At 41.0% G+C, this 18,156-nt stretch overlaps 1 protein-coding gene and 1 pseudogene across 1 annotated transcript in view; one reads left to right on the top strand and one right to left on the bottom strand.

The window, feature by feature from the left end:
• The first annotated feature begins 6,943 nt into the window (after positions 1 to 6,943).
• On the top strand, positions 6,944 to 9,250 carry LOC126209799 (uncharacterized; annotated as a pseudogene).
• A 2,338-nt stretch (positions 9,251 to 11,588) lies between these two features.
• The window catches only part of LOC126210635 (mucin-2-like), a 72,440-nt gene continuing 65,872 nt past the window's right edge, over positions 11,589 to 18,156 (bottom strand). The window contains exon 3 of the mRNA XM_049939952.1: positions 11,589 to 13,432. Within this exon, the coding sequence (XP_049795909.1) occupies positions 12,179 to 13,432 (1,254 nt within the window). The 3' untranslated portion in view covers positions 11,589 to 12,178. The remainder of the gene's footprint in view (positions 13,433 to 18,156) is intronic.

Here is an 18,156-nt window from a genome sequence, read left to right as displayed (position 1 = left end):
CCTCAGTATCATTTTGCACACTTGTTTTGTCAAATGTTGGGCTAGTCCATAAATTCTGCATTAAAGAATACAATTCACAAACAACTAAAATACCCTAATGCAGACAGATGGTGCACAAGACTTCCGTCCCTTATGTTGATTGTGGTATCAGGAAGGACATCCACCCACAGAGTCAAATAATGAAATAAAACTTCACAATCTCCTTACTAGATGGGATAAATACCAGGGAAAAGAAAGAATGCAGTTGCTGTGGGTATCCTTTTCTCTTTTATTGTTGCCAGTATTTGCTCCTTTCGGTATCTTGCATAAATAAATGCCAATGAATGAAATGCAGTGCAGAGTGGGTATTAAGAAATGTACTCTGTAGGTATGTCAAATAAGAGTCTAAATAGGAAAACAATGAAATGGTTATTGAAATTAAAAGTATATTCATCTGCGAAGGTGATATTTCCATTACCCAGTACAATCTGGCAAGCATCTTTCGTACTGAAACTTCTTGTCTAACCAAGTGTGTCCTGAACTGGTATTTGTACATAGGACTTGCCTTTCGCCAGTAGTGCCCTTCAGTGACTCGAGCTACCTTTGTGCTACTTGTGACCTGCCTTCACAGCTTTATTTCTGCCAGTGCTTCTCTCCTACCTTCCGAAGGTCACTGAAACTCTGCTATATATTTCGTGGGACAAGTACTTCTGGAAGTGCAGACTGGTGGATGCTGTGGGAGCTTGCAAGAGAATCTTAGGAATAAATACAATGTTGAAACTTACTGGTGGATTAAAATTTTCTGCTGGACTGGGATTTGAACCTGGGCTCTTTACTTTTTTGGGGATTTGCATGTAAAAGTCAAAAAGTCTCAGTTTGGAGTCCCATCTGGGCAAGCAGGTTTAATCTGCCACGCAGTGCACACCCGACTGCAGAGCAAAATCCATAATGAAAGCAATCCCCAAATCTGTGGCTAAGCTACTTCCCTGCAGCAGCCCATTTTGCAGGATTACTAGTTCCACAAAGTAGGCTAGGGGGACTGTACTGTCAGAACTACAGATGTGAACACGAGTTGCACCTAGGTAGCTCAGTTTGTTAAGAGCATGGCATGCAAAAGACAAGGTTCTGGGTTTCAAGCCCCAGTCTGGTACACAGTTTTATTGCAGCAATAAGTTTCATAACAGCATACAAGGCGATGCAGAACAGAAGGTCCATTCTGGAATGGAGGAGACTGTCAAAAAATGGTTCTTACTTAACACGTAACCATCAGACATTTGTCGTTTACAATGCCAGTGTCACACTTTGCATTTCACAGCAATGCCCGTGGTTTGTTGTACCCCAATTCCTGGCAAGTGGCACATCCTGCAATGTAAATTTAACAGCCTGGAACAGGGGCTCAGAATCTGAAGATGGATTGTCTGACACTATGATCTTACTTTAGGAGGGTGGATGCTGTTCTGTGGACAATGACACATTGATAGGGGTTTCCATAGTGCCCTTAAGAACAGTTGTGTTAGGGAATGTGGAATTTTGATTAGATTTGTGGCTACTCAGAATGTCCCCAAAAACTCTCTTCAACTCCGGTACAAATTTGACGAAACTGCTGTCCTTTGTCGTCGGGGGCCTGTATTGCCAGGCCGGTACTGGGGATGTGTGCTGTTTGGCAGCTGCTTCCTGCTCCGATGCTGCTTCCTCCAGAATGGATCGAATCGTATCCTCTAACTGTGGCAGGATTGCTACAAAGTGTTCTGTGCTGTCTGTTGGTGTCCGACGTACTGGTGATAGTGCTGGATGGCTTGTCGTACTGAGTATCTTGGCCTCACTGCCCTCCAAGATGCTGCCGAGTGCCTCCTCGAGAGTCGGAAGAATGTGTTCCAAGTCCTGTTTGGTTTCAGTTGGTAGCCCCTTCAGAGTTTGAGGCGTTCGCCTGCTATCTGTTGTTGTCGGATGTCCTGGTTGTAGTGCTGGATTGCTGGTCGTGCCAGATATTTTGCTCTCACTGTTCTTCAAGATGCTGCTCAGAGTCTCCTCAAGAGTCAGAAGAATGTGTTTCAAGTCCTTTTCGGTGTGACTCGGAGGTACCCTCGGGGTTTTCAGCAGAGGCATGTGGACAGTACTCGGTGGTTGCAGCTCTGCCGATTCGTGCTTAGTGAGGACACCTTTTAGAGCCTCTTTTAGTTGTGGGAGGAAGTCTTGGAATTTGGCTGTGTCGCTAGTCGAGTCCACAGGCGGTTTCCGTGACACGAGGTCGACACTGGGAGGCTGCCTCGGTCGCTGCGTTGTCGATTGTCTTTGGACTTCAGATTCATTCAAAATGCTTTTGAGCACCTCTGCCAGCTGCAGAACAAAAACAGGATGTAGTAAATTTTTCAGGAATGATAGTGATGAAGTCGTTCTTGATTGCAAAATAGAAGATAATATATTAGTTGGGACCAGTTTGAATCTATACAGATCGTCTTCAGACTGTAAGGCATCTCCAAAAATTTAACATAAATTTTCTTAGAAGGAAATCGGGAACTATTAAACACACAAACAATACAGAAAAGACAATATAAATGACAATAAAATAAAAATATTTATACCCTTTAGTAATCCGTGGAGGCACTGAGTGGACTCAACTGTATGCTAGAGTTATAAAGATGAAGCTTCACCTACCATCTAGCGCATGATCGCAGAAGTCTCCAGTGAGGAAATACTCGATGGTAACATAACGTACACTACCCTCCATATGTTTGGAAACATGTGTTATGTACTGCAGCAGAGCAAGATGGGAGTGATCTATTTGAGTTACTGGTTAGAACATAGAATAGTATGCTCAAGCAACGATTAATAATGCTGCAGTTTCGTACCTACACATACATAGTGATGTTGCTCAGAGTACATAGAATTAACTTCACTTGTTCTCTCAAACATGCCGTGTAACACCAGCAGATGACAGGATTCCGTAAGATACGTTATTTATATATCTGTTCAGTTATAGTTCTGTTTGTATGAAGATGCCATGAAAGAAGGTAACACATGCAGCGAAAGTAACTGAAAATGGACCCAAAGTGCCAAATTCCGTATGATTCATGGGTAAAGATCATCTATTTGCACCAAGACAGCAATTGTGTCTGACAAATATCAAAGAAATTGAAGATTTCCTACAGCAGATTTCTCAAGACCGTACACTTGCATAGAGATACAGGCTCATACAATGATCGTCCTCATTTAGGAGCACCCAGGAAAATGTCATAATGCCAGGAAAAGTATTTGGTAGTGAACAGTAAACATAGACTGCAGAATGAAACACAATGTGGGATAGACCAATGAGTGAGTCAAGAGTGGGATGGCACCCAGCAGAAAACAAACTCCAGGGTTATGTAGCAGCAGCAAACCATTGTTGCACCATGTTAACCAGAACAAAAGGCTTTTTGGAGCTATGACACACCAACATTTAACAGCAGGGGATTGGGAAAGAATCTTATTCACTGATGAATCCAATTTCGAAATATTTGGAAGTAAATGCCGGTAATTAGTATACTGTTTACCCAATGAATGCTTGAATTGTCAGTGTGTAATTATAACTTTGAAGCATGGAGGGGGTGCTGTGATGGTATAGGGCATCTTTTCGAAGAAATAAAGTTGAAGATTTGGTGAAAGTACATGGGAAAATTAACCAAAAGGATTATCTTGTCATTTTCCAGTGACGTGCCAAGACATCTGATTTGCATCTGATAGGGAAAGGGTTTGTCTTGCAGCAAGATAATGATCCAAAAAACCTGGATTTCCCTCTAAAAAAGCTTTGTTATATTTTCAGAGGTGTGATATAGTGTGAAGGTGTTGTGTATAGATTGAAACTGGCTACCACTAATCAAATTATCTTCTATTTTATTATCAAGACTGAGTTTTCATTATCATTTTATTTATATAACTCTTATTCCAAATATGTTAACAAAAATTGTTTCAGGAGTGAATTCTAATGGAATTTTATTTTGATAATCGAGTTGTTAAAACAGCGAAATGGCTGTAACGTCACACAGTTTTAGATTTTCATTGCTAATATACATCATCGCTACAAGTTCCATTAGCCCCAGCAGAGTAGGGAGAATATCAGAATTGAAACAGAAATGAGGTAGAGGAACTTTTCGTGTCCTTAAACTCAGAAAAAAAATAATGAATACATCTAAATGCATGTAAGTGAAGCACTTAGCACGTACCTCCCACGAGATTGTCGCATCTGTCCTTACCCAGCTCTTGCAGTCCAGCAAATCCTCTTCAGTCCATGTGCTATTCATTCTCTTGGCTCTATGTCCTGACCACATCATCTTTTGTGGAAGTAGTGTATATAGCTTTTCATAGTATTTATGTTGGATGTGTTTCATTCAAATGACTACACTGGGAATGTGTGTTAAAGGTATATGTGCAAAGGATTTGTTTTGCTGATGACACTACTGTTTGCATGTTGTGCAGGGGAATTTAACAAGTGGAAGAAAGTAATAAAGTGATATGTAGAACGTCTAATGAACATGTCAAATGGATAATTGCAAAAATGAACAGTGAAGTTAGTTTTAATTCTCAGCAGAAAAAGGAACCATGAATGCTACTCACACAAAAAGACTAGGAATGCAGACATCTCGCGAAAGCAAGCAAATTCATGGTTTGCTCTTTCTAGATATGGAAAAGGCTTTTGGCCGAGCACCATAGACAGTATTCAAATAACTTCCGGGAATTCAGCCAGGTAACACTTTCAGCGACCGCCGATATTTCGGCGGGAGAACACCCCGCCATTTTCAAGGCAAACTGCAACGGACAGGCGGCGTGCATGCAAATTTAATACCTCGGTTCTGCGACAGAAGCAGGAAAGATAACACACACACTGAACACTAGTGCCACCAAAGATGACCAAAGTCAGAGCTATCGATAGTGAGACTATGAATTCACAGGTGAGGCAGCACTGACTCTGTTCCTCTGTTTTTTGACAAGGGAGAGAGCCGGATTCCAAACAGAGTTTAAACAGAAACCTCCATCCCTGTTAACGAGGTTGCTCGCTAGTTTAATCTCAACTGCCTCCTTAATGACACTGTCCCAATAGCTGGACGTGCATGCCAATATCTCGGTGTTATTATATAACATGGGGTGACCAGTATCCAAGCAATGTTCGGCAATAGCAGATCTATTTGGCTGCTGTAATCGTGTGTGCCGTTTATGCTCAGTACATCTGTCCTCCACGGTCCTGATAGTTTGACCAATATATGCCATACCGCAGCTACAGGGAATACGATACACACCTGCCTTACGCAATCCAAGATCATCCTTAACGGAACTAGAGCACTTTTGAGTTCCGTTAAGGATGATCTTGGATTGCGTAAGGCAGGTGTGTATCGTATTCCCTGTAGCTGCGGTATGGCATATATTGGTCAAACTATCAGGACCGTGGAGGACAGATGTACTGAGCATAAACGGCACACACGATTACAGCAGCCAAATAGATCTGCTATTGCCGAACATTGCTTGGATACTGGTCACCCCATGTTATATAATAACACCGAGATATTGGCATGCACGTCCAGCTATTGGGACAGTGTCATTAAGGAGGCAGTTGAGATTAAACTAGCGAGCAACCTCGTTAACAGGGATGGAGGTTTCTGTTTAAACTCTGTTTGGAATCCGGCTCTCTCCCTTGTCAAAAAACAGAGGAACAGAGTCAGTGCTGCCTCACCTGTGAATTCATAGTCTCACTATCGATAGCTCTGACTTTGGTCATCTTTGGTGGCACTAGTGTTCAGTGTGTGTGTTATCTTTCCTGCTTCTGTCGCAGAACCGAGGTATTAAATTTGCATGCACGCCGCCTGTCCGTTGCAGTTTGCCTTGAAAATGGCGGGGTGTTCTCCCGCCGAAATATCGGCGGTCGCTGAAAGTGTTACCTGGCTGAATTCCCGGAAGTTATTTGAAAGTTGTATACGCCAGGAGAAACTCAGGTCTCACCATAGACAGTAACATGGCAAGCTCTCTGTAAACATCATGACCTGGAGTACCATACATGACTCATTACGGACATTTACAGCAGTGTCCAAACTTCTGTCATAAGTCTTGTGGTGGTGGTGGTGGGGGGGGGGTGTCAAAGGAGCTCTGATTCTATTGTGGTTGTCCATCAGGGAAGTATGTATAGTCTCTTATTCTTTAGTGTTGTAATGAATTTTCTATCTGCAAGGACATTTATAACTACCATTGTGGAATCTCGGAGCTAATGGTGTAACCATTATATCTGATAACATACAGGAAATAGAACCTCAAAGACTGGAGGAAGCCACTTGCAAAAAAAATATATGAAAAACAGAATAAAAGAAAAACTGGTCAAATGTTTTATGAAATGATTTATCTAAAATTAAGGAATAAAATACGTTAGAGAAACATATATCACACCTTTGAATGATACATGAAATTATGCACAGCATGTATTTTTATTTTTTCATAAACTTGGGATGGCTACTGACTTTTAGCTTTAAGGAACAAATACAGAAAAAAAAAGGAATTAAAGTGAAAAGGACTCATTTTATTAAATGTTATTGATAACATCAAGTGGAGACACGCATGCTGCAGTTCCACAGCACCTACACACAAGCCAGCACTGCTCAATGGTGTCCTTATGTCACTAACGAGCATTTTTGGGGATTCTTCATTTGCAGATGGCATATCAAAATGTATTTCAGAATAATAGGATGTTATCCCCCAAGGAAATGGACAAAAACTCATAGCTCCCACATTTTATGGTTCAAATGTCATGAAAAGCCAAAACAGCAGGAGTTCGAGCAAAAACAAAAGCTGTTTATAATATGCACATTTGGTTCATTGTTATGCACACCAACTTAATAATGAGAGATACAGTATTATACGAAACCCAAGAATGTGTTTCTCTAACATCCTGGTTACTTCAGTATACTTCTGAAGATAACCACAATGTGTGTCCACTCTCAAGAAGCACATGAACATCAGAATTCCCTGCACATGTTCTACAAGGTGGAACTTCGACTTGCAGAGCACAAAAAGGGTTCATGAAAATCCTCGATCTTGAAAAAAGAGCCTTACTAATATTCAATAAACATCAAATGCGGATAAAACCATTGCAGAACAATAGGAATTTTAAAGTAGGCCTACCTGGATGATGGCAGTTTCAAGTTATGGTTAGAGCTTTTTCATAAGATTATGCCTCGTTGTGAAATAATTTACAAGTAAAGGCAATCTTGAGAAATTAGTTTGTGTAAAGTTAATGAATATATCACAATATTCAAAACTGCTACTTTAGAATTAAGAAGCTCGAAGTACTGTGAGAATCCTCATAAGCCAGTCATGGTAGAATGTAAGAACCTGTGTGATTAAACATGTGTTGGCATAATTGACAGATATTCTTCCACTAAACACGTTGTAGTTGCTAGCTTTGAGAGTGAGTATCCTACACAAGAGAGAGACTAGTAACCAGTGAAGTGTACCTCACAACTGACAAACGAGAGCATGAAACTGAATTAAAAGTATATTGTAGGTCTGATATTCGTGAATATTGTTAAGTAATTGAAGTGCTCAAACTTATAGTAAACAAACAAAAAAAGGGAAATCTACACAATGTTCCTTAGTAAATTACCGTATTTACTCGAATCCAAGCCGCACTCGAATCTAAGCCGCACCTGAAAAATGAGACTCGAAATAAAGGAAAAAAAAAAAAGTTTCCTGAATCTAAGCCGCACCTGAAATTTGCGACTCGAAATTCAAGGGGAGAGAAAAGTTTTAGGCCGCACCTCCTTATCGAAACAAAGTTGGTCCATTGTAATATGAGACACAATTTAGGTCGAATGGATGACGATACAGCTACAGTAGTTTGGTTCGAGTCGTAAGCTTAGGAGTTAAGCTTTACCAGGTAGCCATTGCTATGCGTCAGGCGCTCCGTCCGTATTTATACGAGTACCCTTCCTTTTTCACGTGCTCCGTCTGGTTTGAATCGATTGCTTATTTTGCTTTGATCTGGTAAGTGCTGTTTTCTTTGTTACAGGTGTTCACGTCACTCTAAGCTGAAAATGCATTACTGTACTGTTTCATTCATTGTTTGTCGCATTCTGATAGTGCGTGTTTACGGCCTGACGCCGCTCGCAGCACGGCTTACTTTTGTGCGCGCTACCGCCGCTTACAATTAAAAGAAGAGAGAGGAATCGTCTCATTAGCGAAACAATGGCAAGAGACTGCTATCTGTTGTTACTTACACTGCTGCTTTCTTTGATAATGATCAACAAGAACCAAATAATAGACTGCGTATGATAGAACATGTTCTGAACGAGAGTTAGGCGAAAATTTTTCTCCGTTTGAAAATCTTTGCGGCCGCTTCTTTAGTACATCAAATTCTGCACAGAAATTAGAGTCATCTTAGATTTAAAAATCTAGTCAGTTGCCGTGCTTCATTTCTGACTGTATCACTATTAGGCATAAGAATAATACGAATATAAACATGACACGAAAGAATACATGGCAAAATGTTTATATTCGTATTATTGTTATGGTGAAGAGAATACTGCATGTGATTCACATTTCATCAGGTTCCTATTAGCAACCATCTCTTCTCACAGGTAGGAAAAAATTCAGAACGTAGAGTTGGCCATATTGACAAACATCCTAAACAGTCTTGCTAGTCGGATTTTCGTAGTACATTGAAATTCTGCTACATTCGAAGATGAACAATACGGAATTTGTATTTACTTCGTTGGATAATGTATGAAAATGCAGTGGTCGAAACTCGGGGCGGAGAAAAAAAGCTCGTCTTCCACCTTTCTTTTTCTTTTTAATTTATTTACTGACGCAGAGGTTTTGGCGCCAGTATTTATCTTTGTGCCTACAAAGCATGCCTGTGTAGCGCTACATATATTCGACAGTAGAAGTTAGTTGTAGTGGCACCTACCAACATTTTTCAGAACTTCCATTTGCTTTGCAGTCGATTCTAAGCCGCAGGCGGTTTTTTGGATTACAAAAACCGGAAAAAGTGCGGCTTAGATTCGAGTAAATACGGTACAAAACTGCTAAAAATCCTCTTGACAGTTCCTAGAAATACAACGGAGGCAAATTCTGCTACCCATCACTGAAAAGAATAAAAACGTTTCTAAAAAGCACCACGAGTTCACGAAGTATAAATGCGGTTGCAGTGCTTTCAATGGAGAAAAATTTCCTCAGATGTCATCCAGAGATCATTGAGAAAATTATCGATCTTCTTGTGCCAATTAAAACAAGAAGAATGGATTTCCTTTGTAAATGAACAGATCAAGCTTGAACTGCAAAAAATTGGGTTAAAGTAAGTGCAGGATATTTGACTTTGTTCTTCTAGGATTTTATTAACATTCTGAATAAATGTAAAATCCAGGACTGAATGTAACAATATTATGAAAAGGATAGTTGCTACTCACCTTATAGCAGAGATGCTGAGTCGCAAAAAGCCACAACAAAAAGACTGTCTCCAAATAAGCTTTAAGCCAACAAGGTTTTTGTCAAAAATAAATCTCTCTCACACACACACACACACACACACATACACACACACGCGAAACAGCTGGGTGGGGCTACGGAGGAGGCTGGGGGGGGGGAGGGGGAGGGATAGCAGGCTAGGGGTGGGGGTTGGTGAAGTGCTGCTGCGGTGTGTGCAGGGATGAGGTGGAGAGTGGTTAGGGCAGCTAGGTGCAGTTAGGATGTTCGACAGAACACGAGTGGGAGGGAGAGGAGGGGGGGGGGGCAGTAGCGCAAAAGGAGAGAAGTAAAAAGACTGGGCGCGTTGATTGAATAGAGGGCTGTGTAGTGCTGGAATGGAAACAGGGACAGGGCTGGATGAGTGAGGACAATGTTTATTTCCATTTACACAGTTTTTAAATCAAGCCTCAAAATTTTCTGGAGCAGCACCCTTGTTAATATTAGCTATCGGTCCGCCACTCCAAGGAGTGAAATTCTACCAGAAAAATTTCCTCCAGTAATCCTTAAAATTCTAAGTTAAACATTGGACTTTCATTTCTCAATCATCACCTTGTTTGGTGTACAAGATTTCATTCATCGAAAGGCGCGTTATTTGTGTCTCTGACCTGTTTTATTCCTTCCACAAAATATTTGACTTTTTCAGTTTTATTTTATTTTCAAGTTTTGTTCGGAAAGCATGAAATATATAAATATTGATTGGTGTTCTATTATTATTATGAGAATATAATGAAGAGAAAGTGGAAGAGTTTCAATTTATGCTGCAATTGGATATTTTTTAATACTTTAGCTATTTCAGTTTTCCCTCAAATCAATAATTAAGTTTTTCTTTATTATGCTGATTACTTTCAAACTTTTTTGTGCAAAAATAGACCTCACTCTGGCCAGTTTGATAGGCCATATGCCCATTTCCCAATCTTCATTTTGCTGTGAAAATTCAAACAGAAATCCATTGTGTAAATTCTAGTGAGCTGTGTTTTTACTCCGCTCAAAGATTTGAAAAACATAATAGCGTGAGTGTAAGGAGTGAAATAAGAAAAGTTTTGACAATACATCAGTTAGATTCATTTTTATTGAAAAATGGTCCTTTCTTAAAAAAATATCTTCACTCCATCAAATGGGATGAGTTGACTGGTTTTGGACTTTAAGTCTAAATATTTATAAAACCAATAAAATTAATATATTGGTTTTTCTTTCAGAGCATGTGTGTTGAGCTGTAGTAATAAAACATATGGTCTTTATCACTGTTTGCTGTAACAAATTAAAAATTTAAAATACTTATTGCATCTGTGAACTTCACCAACACTGTAATTTGACTGATAATCTGTTATGTAATAATTGTTTGTGACTAGGGTGACTTTTATTGAGGCACTGAGAACAATAAGGACCCAAATCACAGAAACAAAAGTTTTGGGAAAAACATGTTTGTGAAAATCAAATTTTGTAGACAACTGAGAAGTCTCATAGGCCTGAAATTTTTTTTAACAGACTCATCAACTACTGCGTATGAAAAAAATAATGTAACCACTTTGTTATGAAATATTAATTAATATTTAAGAATATATTTGCTATTAATGTTAATTAGCAAATTTTCCAGATATAGGCTACTGACAACAGTATCTTTTGACAGTTGCTAAGTTTGTAATTAATTCATGTGAAACTAAAATCAGAACATAAAGTACAGACAGAAAAACACTACACACACATTATGATGACCTATTCCAACCTTCATGGTCCTCACTATCATAATATTCATTAAGCACATGCTGTGGCTTGAGGTTCAGATAAAATTGCCAATATACCTCTAATTATGAAGCATTACTCTTGCTTACATGATGTAGATGCTAAATTATGTTGTCAACCATAAATAACAATTGAACAGGGCAGAACAACAACATTATGCTTTGTGCTTTGGGCCATATGGAAATGAATATCTGAGAAATTGGCGAGACAGCTTTTTTGTGGGTGTTAATATACAAAGTGTGGGATTACAGATATAGATGAAGGAGGTTCACCATAAGAGCTACAAATTCCAGGAGCATGCATACACGCTACAATCTTAAAATCAATGAAGGTCCTTATGGTTCTCAGCACCTCAGTTGTTCTGAAACTTATCAATAATTGAAAAATAAATCTGACATGATGACTAAATTTTAATACGAATTTCAGAGTAACATACAAAGAAAGGTTAAGAACAAGAAAATGCGACCACAAATTTGCTTTGTGAACATACACAAATAATGTGTTCACTTTACAATGAACCACGATGTGTTCACTTCAAAATAAAATAATCTCCCCTTCTACCAATCATTGGGCTTGAGAATTTTTTAAAATCTCAAACCATTTTAACTTTTCTGTCAGCTTAACCCCATCTGACAGTAGCTATCTGGTTCACAGTGTTAGCCAGTGTCACTCTAACGTTTCACAACTGTGCCTACTGTTTGTTTGGTGCAAATTTTGGGTATTGAGCACATCCTGCAAGATAGGTTTAACTGCCTGGAAGAGAAGCTCCTTATCTGAAGACAGACTGATTGCACTGTGGAACATGTAAGTAACTACGAGGTCATCTTGGGAGAACAGTCACTGTTCTGTGGGTTCTGACACAGAAAAGATAGGCGTCTTCGTAGAGCTCATAGCATCAGTTGTGTAAGGGAATGTGGCACTATGATTGGATTTATGGGTATGCAAAATATCCCTGAACATTCACTCCTACTCTGGCAGGAAGTTATCGAAACAGTAATCCTTTTTTTTTCACTGGTCTGTGGTGCCAGACAAATGGTGGAGAAGTTTGCTGTTGAGCAGTTGCTTCCTGCTCCAACAGAGTTTTCTCCAGAATGGGTCGGACGGTGTCCTCTGGCTGGGGCCGGACTGCTGAAAAGTGTTGTCTTTTGTCTGTTGTGGTCGGAGATAAAGGTGGTAACAATGGCCGGCTTGTCGTGGTAGGTACTTTGACCACACTGTCCTTCAAGATGGTGCCAAGTGCCTCCTCGAGAGCTGGAAGGACGTGTTTCAAGTCCTCTTCGGCACTAGTCAGCGGCACCTCTGTTGTCTGCAGCAGTCGTTTGCTGTCAGTTGTTGCCTGATGTGCTGATGGTATCACTGACTGATTGGTTGTGCTGGATATTCCAGCCTCACTATCCTTCAGGATGCTGCCAACTGCCTCCTCAAGAGCTAGAAGAATGTGTTTGAAGTCATCTTCGGCATGAGTCGGTGGCACCTTTGTCGTTTGCGGTGGTTGTTTGTTGTCTGTAATTGTTGGACTTGCCGGTGGTATCACTGACCAACTGGTTGTGGTAGGTACCTTGACGTCACTGTCTTTCAAGATGCTGCCGAGTGCCTCCTCGAGAGTCGGAAGAATGTGTTTCAAATCCTCATCAGCATCAGTCGGTGGCACCTCTGTTGTTTGCGGCAGTTGTTTGCTGTCTGTCATTGTTGTACGTGCTGGTGGTATCACTGAGTGACCGGTTGTGGTAGGTACTTTAGCCTCACTGTCCTTCAAAATGCCACCGAGTACCTCCTCGAGAGATGGAAGAATGTTTTTCAAGTCCTCTGCAGCATCGGTCAGTGGCACCTCCGTCGTGTGCGGCGGTTGCTTGCTGTCCGTCATTGTCGGATGTAATGGTGGTAGTGCCGGCCGGTTGGTCGAGGTAAATACCTCAGCCTCACTGTCTTCCAAAATACAGCCAAGTGTCTCCTCGAGAGTCGGAAGAATGTGTTTCAAGTCCTCTTCAGCGTCATTCGCAGGCACCTTTGCAGTTTGCAGCGGAGGCAGGTGGACGGTAGCATTGAGTTGCGGCTGTCGTGGTTTGAGCTTGAGGACACTCTTCAGATCGTCTTCTAGTTGTGGGCGGAACTTGTGGATTTCGGGTGGTTTGCCAGTTGACATGACGTCGACTCTGGGAGGCTGCCTCGGTTGCTGCGTCCTCGATTTTCCTCGGTCTTCGGACTCGCTCAGAATGTTTGTGAGCAGCTCTGCCAGCTGCAGAATAAAAACAGGATGTAGGAAAATTTTCAGGAGTGAATTTTGGCTGAATTTGATTTTAATAAAACATGTCACATAATTTCAGATTTTCATTGTTAGTACACATCAGTGCTACAGGTTCTATTAGACTACACCAGGATAGTGAGAAATGCAGAATTGAAAAAATGGTTCAAATGGCTCTGAGCACTATGGCACTTAACATCTGATGTCATCAGTCCCCTAGAACTTAGAACTACCTAAACCTAACTAACCTAAGGACATCACACACATCCATGCCCGAGGCAGGATTCGAACCTGTGACCGTAGCAGCAGCACGGTTCCAGACTGAAGCGCCTAGAACGCATAATTGAAAGAGAAATCAGGATGAGTTATCAGATTAGTCATTCTCAGCAGTCCTAGAGGAACTTCTCGTGTCCTTAAACTGAGAAAAAAATTATGACCATATCTTAGTCATCGTTACTGAACCACTTACCACATACCTCCCTGTCATCCTGGTCTGTACTCAGCTCTCGCAATCCAGCAAACAACTTCTTCAGTCCATGTACCAATCATTCTCTTGACAGTTATGTCCTGACCACCTCACTCTTTGTGGAAGTACTGTATTGAGCTTTTAATAGCATTTATGTTGCATCGATGCATTGGAATGTTTGTTAATGAAACGTATGTGCACCACCTTCATTTTCCTGACTATAGCGTACTGTTTGCGTTTCGTGCAGAGGAGTTAAACAACGAATGGAAGAACCTAATAAAGCAATACATAGAATGTCTAATGAACACACCGAAAAGATAATAGCAGAAATGAATGATGTAGTCAGTTTGGATTCACAGGAGGAAAGGAAACCACTGATGCTATTCGTGCAGTAAGGCAGGAATTTAGGAGCCTCGAGAAAACAAGCAAAATGTTTGGTCGTACTTTATAGATCTAGATAAGGCATAAGAACAATTATATGGCAAGTTCTACGTGCTATGAAAGATTCACTAGCAAAAGCTCCAAATGTGGGTATCGATGAATTTTTTTGCGAAATGTAACAAGGATTAGTTGTTAAAACATTTGAATAATTTTATTTTAAAAAATCTCCATTTAGCACCAATACCTTTTTGCTTTCGGTGGAAATAGCCCTTAAAGAAATTATGCCACTCCTCCTTCAGAAACCTGGTTTTTACAATGTTCCACTGCTTCATCTGATTAAAACCTGGTTTTTACAATGTTCCACTGCTTCATCTGATTATGAAAAAGTTTTTCCAGGAATTTTGTTTTTAATTTTTGGGAACACCAATAATTACAAGGTGCTACACTATTTGATCAAAAGTATCCGGACACCCCAAAAATATACGTTTTTCATATTAGGTGCATTGTGCTGCCACCTACTGCCAGGTAACTCCATATCAGCGACCTCAGTAGTCATTAGACATCGTGAGAGAGCAGAATGGGGCGCTCCAGGGAACTCACTGACTTTGGACGTGGTCTGGTGATTGCGTGTCACTTGCATCATACTTCTGTACGCGAGATATCCACTCTCCTAAACATCCCTAGGTCCACTGCTTCCAATGTGATAGTGAAGTGGAAACGTGAAGGGACACGTTCAGCACAAAAGCATACAGGCCGACCTCGTCTGTAGACTGACAGAGAACGCAGACAATTGAAGAGGGTCGTAATGTGTAATAGGCAGGCATCTCTCCAGACCATCAAACAGGAATTCCAAGCTGCGTCAGGATCCACTGTAAGTACTATGACAGGAAGGAGGTGAGAAAACATGGACTTCATGGTCGAGCGGCTGCTCATAAGCCACACATCACGCCGATAAATGCCAAACGACGCCTTGCTTTATGTGAGGAGTGTAAACATTGTATAATCGAACAGTGGAAAAACGTTGTGTGGAGTGACGAATCACGGTAAAAATGTGGCGATCCGCTAGCTGGGTGTGGGTATGGCGAATGCTCGGTGAACGTCATCTGCCAGTGTGTGTAGTGTCAACAGTAATATTCGGGGGCGGTGGTGTTATGGTGTGGTCGTTGTGAGGGTACTGGTGTGTAGTATCTGTAAGTGGTTGTTCTTTGGATGCCCTGTGGTGCCAGGAGTCGCAAGCAGAGGCAGTTGTTGAGAGGCTGTGGAAGGTGTAGGCTGCGTGAGCCAAAGGTGGTTGCGTAGCGAAGGATTTATCTCTTTGTTTAATAGTAGTGGCATACAGTTTGAATAATAGTGTGTTTATGTTTGTGCAGTGTGATAAAGGAAATAAATTAAATTTTACCAGTTCTTAATGCGTCTCCATCAGTCAGTACCACACCATTGCATTTATCAATGAACGAAGTCTCGATATACACGGTCAACTACAACATAATAATCATTAACTAACCCATATAATCTCCAAAGACGAAGGAAGCTTATATCGTGTTTTTCGTGGTGGGGGCTTGCATCCGTTGTTGTTTTGCGTGGTACTATCGCAGCACAGGCCTACACTGATGGTTTAAACACCTTCTTGCTTCCCACTGTTGACGAGCAGTTCGGGGATGGCGGTTGCATCTTTCGACACGATTGAGCACCTGTTCATAGCGCACGGCCTGTGGCGGAGTGGTTACACGACAGTAACATCACTGTAATGGAGTGGCTTGCACAGAGTCCTGACCTGAATCCTATAGAACACCTTTGGGATGTTTTGGAACGCCGACGTCATGCCAGGCCTCACCGACCGACATAGATACCTGTCCTCAGTGCAGAACTCCATGAAGAATGGGCTGCCATTCCGCAAGAAACTTTCCAGCACCTGATTGAACGTATGCCTGTGAGAGTGTTCAAAAATGTTCAAATGTGTGTGAAATCTTATGGGACTTAACTGCTAAGGTCATCAGTCCCTAACCTTACACACTACTTAACCTAAATTATCCTAAGGACCAATATACACACCCATGTCCGAGGGAGGAGTCGAACCTCCGTCGGTACCAGCTGCACAGTCCATGACTGCAGCGCCTTAGACCACTCGGCTAATCCGGCGCGGCCTGTGAGAGTTAAAGCTGTCATCAAGTCTAAGGGTGGACCAACACCGTACTGAATTCCAGCATTACCTATGGAGGGCGCCACAAACTTGTAAGTCATTTTCGGCCAGGTGTCCGGATACTTTTGATCACATAGTGTAGGTCAGGGCTTTATGGTAGAAGGACCATGGTGCTGACCTTTAGGGCATCTAGATACTCAGCTGTCGGTTTTGCTGTATGGCACGATGCGTTGCTGTTATGGGAAGTTGTATTTCCTTGTACCCATATTGCAAAAACTTTTTTCAAAAATTTGTGATAAACCAATATGTATGCACCAATCGGCAGTAATTGTACATCTATCTTCAAATGCTGTAGTAGCATTTTAGAGAAAAAAAACTATCATCCACCTTGTTGCTAGTACTGCAGATTAGTCACATTTTTGTAACCTTAGGATCTCTTTGAAAGACCATATGAGCCTATTGACTTTTCTCTTTAGGATGATAACAATAACTAACATTCATCATAGTAGCGATATTCCAAACCAAATTTTTAATGCCGCTTTTTCTCCAGAGTTTTTCTGCATCAATCAGTGCGTCGTAGTTTTTCATCAGGAATCGGTTTACATGGAATCCGTCGACCACAATAAAGTTTACTCGCATCTAATAGTTGATGTAAAATGGTCTGGATCTGACTCATACCAATGCCCAATGTCGCCCGAATAAATTCGTGACATGTCCGTCTATTTCCGTGAAGCATTGCTCGAACAGCGACAATATTTTCGTCAGTAATAGCAGTTCTTGGGTGTTCTTCATGAAATTCACCACTAAGGAAAACCTGTCTCTTTTGAGTCTCTGTACCATTCCTAAATTTTGCCTTGGATGGGCCTCCTGTCTCTTTTGAGTCTCATTACCAATTCTAAATTTTGCCTCAGATGGGGCTTCTTCGCCAAATGCATTTTTAATCCAATATTCACATTGGTTAGGCGTTAAAATCTCAAAAAGTCAGCCCAGAAATGTTCGCTAGGCAGATTCATTTTTCGGTGCACACAAAACTTTTAAGTTAAGATGACTAATGAACTATTAGAGCAAATCGAACAAACTACACGGCAATCAGCTCGCAAAAACTTAGAAAGCAGCTGCCAAAAATAAAATATTGAAACACCAAAAATGCAAAGCATTACCATGCCTAAACCGTTGGCATTAAAAACAGCTTCTATTCGATTCAGGATGGATAAATGTAGGACCGGTGTGGTTTTCAAGGGAATCTTACACCGTTATTCGTGCAAAGTAGCTTCCTTTGAAAAATTCAGTCTTTCTGCGCTGTGAAATAAATGTGTATTCATTATATTAATGTCTACAATTGCTTTTGTTGTTCGAGTTTTAATCAGCTGCAATACACAGCTTAGAATTCGTTTACTTGTACACAAATAGAGAAAATATAGGGCAGGTTATCCATGAGGTTCCACCATCATTTCAAAAATCATTACTTGGAAACTAAAGTGACGGGAAAAAATCTAAGAAGGAGATGTGCGACACGAATGAGGGTTGGTAGGCGTGTTTCTACGTTTGAAAGATGATGTCTATAGAAATTTCGCAGCCGTGCGGGATTAGCCGAGCGGTCTAGGGCGCTGAAGTCATGGACTGTGCGGCTGGTCCCGGCGGAGGTTCGAGTCCTCCCTCGGGCATGGGTGTGTGTGTTTGCCCTTATGATAGTTTAGGTTAAGTAGTGTGTAAGGTTAGAGACTGATGACC

Source organism: Schistocerca nitens, chromosome 10, assembly GCF_023898315.1.
Source record: "Schistocerca nitens isolate TAMUIC-IGC-003100 chromosome 10, iqSchNite1.1, whole genome shotgun sequence".
NCBI classification, from domain to species: Eukaryota; Metazoa; Arthropoda; class Insecta; order Orthoptera; family Acrididae; genus Schistocerca; species Schistocerca nitens.
The sequence above is the reverse complement of the archived record's forward strand: the minus strand, read 5'-3'. Positions and strand labels throughout refer to the sequence as shown.